Source organism: Thunnus albacares, chromosome 5 (assembly GCF_914725855.1).
Source record: "Thunnus albacares chromosome 5, fThuAlb1.1, whole genome shotgun sequence".
Lineage (NCBI taxonomy): Eukaryota > Metazoa > Chordata > Actinopteri > Scombriformes > Scombridae > Thunnus > Thunnus albacares.
Window position 1 is genome coordinate 27,196,753 of NC_058110.1, and position 6,826 is coordinate 27,203,578.

The 6,826-nt window shown below is 39.3% G+C and overlaps 1 protein-coding gene across 1 annotated transcript; it reads right to left on the reverse strand.

The window, feature by feature from the left end:
- Positions 1–6,023, reverse strand: pym1 (PYM homolog 1, exon junction complex associated factor). Its single transcript, XM_044352583.1, has 3 exons — positions 5,734–6,023; positions 1,250–1,343; positions 1–1,043 (listed from the first exon to the last, which is right to left on the reverse strand). The coding sequence occupies exons 1-3, from the start codon at positions 5,762–5,764 to the stop codon at positions 545–547; spliced, it is 624 nt and encodes a 207-aa protein (XP_044208518.1). The 5' UTR covers positions 5,765–6,023; the 3' UTR covers positions 1–544.
- Positions 6,024–6,826: the final 803 nt, after the last annotated feature.

Here is a 6,826-nt window from a genome sequence, read left to right on the forward strand (position 1 = left end):
AACATTTTACACAGCATGTAGTTTTAATTCATGTAATGACGGTATAGACAGTGCCTCAACATTAGTTTGACCACAAGAGGCCGTCTGATCACCGACAAAAATGTTGTGTTAATTCCTAAAGCAGACAGGTCAACAAACTATATTCTCTTAAACAGAAAATGTTTTTTTTTTTTTTTTGAAAGGTACAAAATGGAAAGAACAGACATGCACAAAACAGTTCACAATGATCTCTTTAAAATGTATTTATAAATGAATGGCCTGACCAGTACAAGAATATGAGCAGGAGTCCTAATATTTCTCAGAGATCTGAATCTAGAAAACAGGCTTGTCATGTTCCTGCTACGTAGAAATCCTGTCACACTCTGCTCGGGAGGCGGTGGGACTGTGTTCACTTCCGAAGTTCGTTATGAATATCAAACACGTAGAGCATGTTTAATGGAAGCTATGATCACGAAGCTGCAAAGGTCCCTTTTCCTGACTTTGAGTATGAAGTTTGTGCGTTCGTTCAGTCTGTCTGACTCATCATCTGTTGTCCTTTAATGCTTCAAGAATCACACTCGAGCTGCTGTAACTCATCTTGTAAGGCCTTTGCCCGACCGAGCTTTTCCAACTGATCTTTTGTCAGCTCTTTTATTTCCCCTGAGTCCACTTTCTGCTGCAACTCCTCAACCTGTCGAAGCTTCTTTTTCAGATTTTTGATCTTCTTGGCCTTTTCACCTGCCGAGGAATCATCAGCGGACGAGACGGAAACAGCCGACGCCGTCTTGTCTGAAGAGTCGCCGCCGTCTGAAATGGACACGTTCTCCACGGCATCGCTTACCGATTCCACGTCCGCATCCCCGTCCGGGCCCTGGTGCTGTTGCTGTTTTCGTTTTTCTTTGCGTTTCATGTTGCGTTTGGCAGACTTTGAGAGACCGGCTGTCTCATTGTCCACACAGCCGGGGATCTTTTGCTGCTGCTTTGGCGGAGCTGCGTCAGATTGGCTCAGGCCCGGTGGCAGGTCTGGTTTGCTCTTGAAAAACTTCACATACTTGTTTTCATAGCTAAAAACAGCAAGAAATAGAAACAGAAGATGACAAATTGAGACAAATGTTCTACTTTTCTCACAGCATGTAAGTCATTTCTGGTGAATATGAGTCTATTCCAACTGTCTCCCAATCAACTGGATTTGATTGGTCTCCACTTGTTGCAATCATCTAATTTATAGCAAACTGGTGTACAACTGTAGGTAAAGAAGAAATTTACTTACACAGGGACTTCTTCCTGAGGGACATAACCATCCTTCACCCGTCTCGGCTTCCTCCATGTTCCATCAGGTCGCTGAGTGGCAGCAATATATTTCCCTGAAGAGCAACAGTTAAAATATTTTGTATAAATAAACCTGTAAATGTTAATCACGATGACCTCAAATTAATTTTGTCAGCATGACAGAACAAAAATAGCTCAGTGCTCACTGGATCCCTTTGGATGTTTGTCAAACTGAGACATGATTGTCAATGTTGAATGCATTTAAAAAAAAAAAAAAAAAACTCTGATCATCAAATGACTGATCAACTAACTCTGCAGCTCCAAGATCATATTAATATAAAGGCAGCGCATTTGTAAACAGCAGTGCCACGCTGATATCTGAAACATTTTAAAACTCCAGATTACCGTAAAGTGTGTCATCAGCTGAAAATGCATTTAGTGGCTGACATGTTGCCTTGGACTTTTGACATTTTAAACATTACTGGAGCAACACAAGGTATTGATAAGGTGTTGTGTTTGCAAAGTTCTGGTCAACCTGAAATTCATACTCTTCAATCTGACTTGAGTGATGAGTGGACAAAAGAAGCACCAAAGCAGGTTTCACTCCTGTCAATATGTTGTGTCTAATGAAGGATATCATGTGACCAATGATGATGTACAAAACTTAAAACATCACTAGTGGGTCATTAAGTGCTTCAGAGAGTTTAACAGTTATGAGAGTTTTGGAGCTAAACGATATGCACATTGGTTGGATAAGAAAAGAAGAGAATAATAGAGATATAGCGATGTACACGGGAGAAACATAATGATAAATGCAGGAACATTTCCGCCTGAGACCAAGTAATGAGGTAATAATAAAAGTTAGATTTTAATGAATATCATTCTACAATCACATCACATTGCAACTTATGAAATGTCTCATAAAGATTTATCATAAAGTTAAAATGCATGAACACACAGCGGACACTGAGTCAACACCAATAAGATATATTAATATGTTGAGTCAACCAATATACTTCATATGTAACATGCTTGTTATTTTACTGTGGCATATTGCTCAATAATATGTGTATTAACTGCAGCACTTTTGAACAAGAGTACTACAGATTTAATAAGCAGCAGACTTCTATTTGCACACATGAGATTTAATCTATACAGTCAGCGAGGTGTTGTTCTGCTTATATATTTGTGGTGACCTCCATCCCTTTGTGAACACACACGTTCAGTCTCACTATCAAAAGTCTGGACTAAAAACCTACAACACATCAGGTATGGAGAGAAAGTATTGTTTAGTAGTACCGGGAAATATACTGATCATAGTTTTGACATTGTTTGACAGTGGTCATTGCGCGTTAAAAAGAGTTTAAATAGAATAGGGACAGTAATATATGTGGGCGGGCAGGTTTTGGCAGTGACCTCATTTAGGATCCTAGTGGCCTGAGGGTAGAAGCTCTTCCTGAGCCTCTCAGTGCTGGCCAGGTGGTTGGGACCCTTAAAGATTCTCCTAGCCTTATTCTTGCAGCACCTGGTGTAAATATCCTTTAGGCAGCGTAGAGGACCGCCTATTGTTTGTTCAGCCCAACAAACTACTCTTTGCAGGGCCTTGCGGTCCTGTCCAGTGCTGTTTCCGTATCATAGACTGTAAAAAAATAATGGATGTAGCCACTGTGACATCACCCATTGGTTTGTGGACTCCTGTTCTGAAGCCTCAAGTTCAGTGTTTTGACTGAACTCTTTTTGGAGCTAAAATGTTTTTGAGGGGATACCTTGAATTTTTAGAGCTAGAATTTACCTTATTTGGGTGGAGCTGACCCTAACGCTAGCTGCTAGCTTGATTAACACAGTGCATTTACAGTCTATGGTTAATTGTGATAATGCTAATGCTAAATTTGGCTAGCAAAAAACAGGCTTAAAACAAAATGTTTATTATAAAAAGGTCTTGTCTTGACCCACTGGCGTCAAGACAAAAACCTGAAAGTAAACAAGACCAAAGAGCTGATAATGAACTTTTAGAAGAAAGAGGGAAGGAACTATGCCCCCCTTGATATCAACAGGTCCTCAGTGTAGAGGGTAGAAAGCTTCAAGTACCTTGGTGTCCCCGTCACTGAGGACCTGACCTGGGTCCTGCATACTGACTCAGTGGTGAGAAAGGCAAGGCAGAGACTGTTTTACCTTAGATGTTTGAGGAAATTCGGGGTATCCCCTCAAATACTGAGGAATTACTGGAAAAACTGAACATCCGACCCCTTAGAGGGTCTGTTAGTACAACCGAACGCTGAACAAGACTTTTTTAGTCGACCAAAATGTTACAGTTAACTTTCATGAACTGAAAATACACTAAAATAGCGACAGCTATGCCCATACTCCTATTCTCATCTGGGGTTACGATACATAACGTACTTAACCAACGCCGCAGTGGTAGTGACTTGTCAATCACAAGGTAGCCACGCCCTAAAGCATACCCTGCTTTATCGTCTATTATACTCTAAATGGGACCATAATTTACAAAATGAACATTATGCTGTATTGAAGAAGACTTGAAACTAGTGATTGAGACCATTGGAAAAATGTTTACTGAGGTAATAAATCAAGTGAGAAGTAGGGTCATTTTCTCATAGACTTCTATACAATCAGACCTCTTTTTGCAGCCACTGGAGTCGCCCACTGTTGCTCATTAGAAGGAATGCAGGTTTAAGGTACTTCTGCATCAGCTTCACTTTTCAGACCCGGAGATTCCCGTTTGTTTCGTACCAAGCATTGATGTTCCCTGTCAGGATGCTCTTGATGGTGCAGGAGTAGAAATTCTTCAATATTTGAGGGGATACCCCGAATCTCCTCAAGCGTCTGAGGTGAAACAGTCTCTGCCGTGCCTTTCTCACTACTGAGTCAGTATGCAGCGCCCAGGTCAGGCCCTCAGTGATGTGGACACCAAGGTAATGTTACCCTCTACACCAAGGACACAGGCAGGGCATAGTTTCTTCCCTGCTTCTTCTCTAAGTTAACTACCCGCTCCTTAGTCTTGGTGATGTTCAGGAGCAGGTTGTTGTCCTCACACCAGTGGGTCAGGTCCTCTACCTCTTTCATGTAGAACTTTTTATTGTTATCTGTGATCAGGCCCACCACAGCTGTCCTCAGCAAACCTGATGATGGTGTCAAAAGTCAAAAGTGGCTACACAGTCATGTGATAGTAAATTCCACTCTGAGAAGCAAAAGTTACAGGAATTGAAACCTACCTTCTACGTCAACGCAATAAATATTAAAAGTCACAAATGTACCAATAAACATATATGGAATTAGTTTTACAGCAAAAGGAAAATTACTCCACGGGTGAAATTTGTGTGGAACTCCCATTTTCTTAATATTCAATGGGAAACAACATGACTTCTCCTGTATAAATTTGTTATCTCCAACAAACTGTTCACTAAAAAATTGTGCAAAATAGTTATCCCACCAACAAATTTGTCTCAAGTTTTGTGGATGTCGATAACAAACGTGATTTCTGTAAAAGTGAAAGAAACAACTAAACATTTGTCTCACAAATGTCAGTACACATCAGGATTCTGGAAAAAAAGAATTGAGGACTATTCTGTCACTTAATCTAACATCTCTTAATCTAAGACATGGACACTAATACTATACTATGAAAACAAAAAACATAAAATTCAGCAGACTGTCAATTTATTGATTTTACTGGGAAAATTTCAAATCCACAAAAGCGAGTTCTCAAGGTCTCTAACTCATCGTTTGAACCTTTCAGGGTTGTATTTAGGAGGTATTTTGAGTCTACTCAATGTATAAACAACAAGAAATGTGCTCACACAATTAGTATGATACAAGAATTGTATAAGGACATTCGCTTTTACTGCCTACCTTTTCTGTTAAGTTAATATTTTATATTATTCTCTTTCTTTCTGTATTTATTTATGTTATGTACTTATTCCTATTATACTTGCCTATATGATATGCTACCATGGCGAATGCATTGTCTTATTGAGAGTGGAGCCATGTCTGCAGTGTTATCTTTAATTCGTTATGATGCCTATATGTTCTATATTTTAGTCTTAATGTCACATGTTGTAAATGATGTTTTGATGCATTGAAAAGTGAAGGGGGAGAAAAAGTGTGATAGTTTGTTTACACAGCACACAAAGCTAAATAGCTAATGTGGAAACTGTCAGGCCATTTTATAAAAAAGCAAACAACGCTGATAAACCACTGATAACCCTGAAGTTCAGTAAAGTAACTAAAGAAGTTTCTATTTGATGACGGAAGTGTGATAGCTGCATGCTAACTAGCGACAGTGAACAACGTTAGCTATTTCAGCTAAGACGAGCATGCAACACAAACATCATTAAACCTGTTTTTGTTGGCAATAAACACTGTGGATGGAAAAGAAAGACTCGGTCTCTGGTTGTAGCTGCTATTTTTTCAATGAAAAGTTTTTTTGTCGGGTAGACAAAGGTCTGGCACATGCATGAGCCTTACCAGATTCATCTGTAACATATGGGGTTGCCATTTTGGTGGTAATGTGCTGCTCCGCTCCCCTCAATCGGTCGGTAACGGTGTTCACAAAACGTCCCCAAACGTCCCCTCGTCACTTCGGTCCCAGAGACAAGCAAAACTACAACTGTTTTAGCATTTGATTTGTAAGATTTGCTTCCCTCGAGGTGAGACTTGTCATTGCAGCATCTACAGACGGCTGTTAGAGTGGAGGACAGCCGGTGTCAAACAGTGTGTGTTTCATCGGGCGGTGCAAGGCAGCAAAACGAGCGTACTCTTTTCTTCGGCTTCGGAAATGACGACGTGGATGTTTGGTTGCCAGGTTTGGACACTTAACCTGCATTTTGATTCGATTAGCTTGATTGAAGGGGTTGTACCGGTAGAAAGAATATTGTACTATTATATTATACTTTTTCTACGTTTTGAAGACAGGTCAATGACTAAATTATTGTAGATTGTAGTTACAGTCTTCATTAATTTCATTTTTTTATATGAATGCTAATTGTAGTTAGCTTAGGTTTTGCTAACAGCAAATTAGCCAGTAGCATTATCAGAGGATGTGTTAATTGTATGTCCTTTCAGTAAAACAAGATGTAATGTCTTAGTTTTTCTAGAGATCTTGGTAATTGTGTCTTTTATTAATTTTTACACAATAAAAATCAAGCGGCACTATTTTTATAATTATAATAAAATCAATTGTATATGTTGCTTTAAACTAATGAAGACTGAGTTACATGGGGTGGGTGAGTGTCTTCTTCCATCTTACCCTACATATTCATGTTTAATGTGAAATATGCTTTAACCCAGGGGCGGATTTAGTGATTTGGGGACCCCAGGCAAATGCCGTCTTGCTTTACTTTTCGCCCTTTGTCAAACTGGGAATGTTGGGAGTGGCCATAGTAGGATAAGTACTCAAAACTTTTTTCTGAAGTAAATCTATTAACTATTAATAGTAAAGCTATTAATACCACACAGTAAAAGTAAAAGTCCTGTATTCAAATTTTGAATTAAAGTGAAGAGTGAAAGAGATGAATTATTAGCACAATGTACTTAAATCTACTTAACATCCTGATATGCT

What these genes read in the sequence shown, in the direction of transcription:
- pym1 (XM_044352583.1), bottom strand. Translation starts at nt 5,764, where the DNA reads ATGGCAACCCCATATGTTACAGATGAATCTG. An exon ending in ATATGTTACAGATGAATCTG is followed by an intron (nt 1,344 to 5,733) that starts GTAAGGCTCATG and finishes GTTGCTCTTCAG; the next exon opens with GGAAATATATTGCTGCCACT. An exon ending in CCTCAGGAAGAAGTCCCTGT is followed by an intron (nt 1,044 to 1,249) that starts GTAAGTAAATTT and finishes TGCTGTTTTTAG; the next exon opens with CTATGAAAACAAGTATGTGA.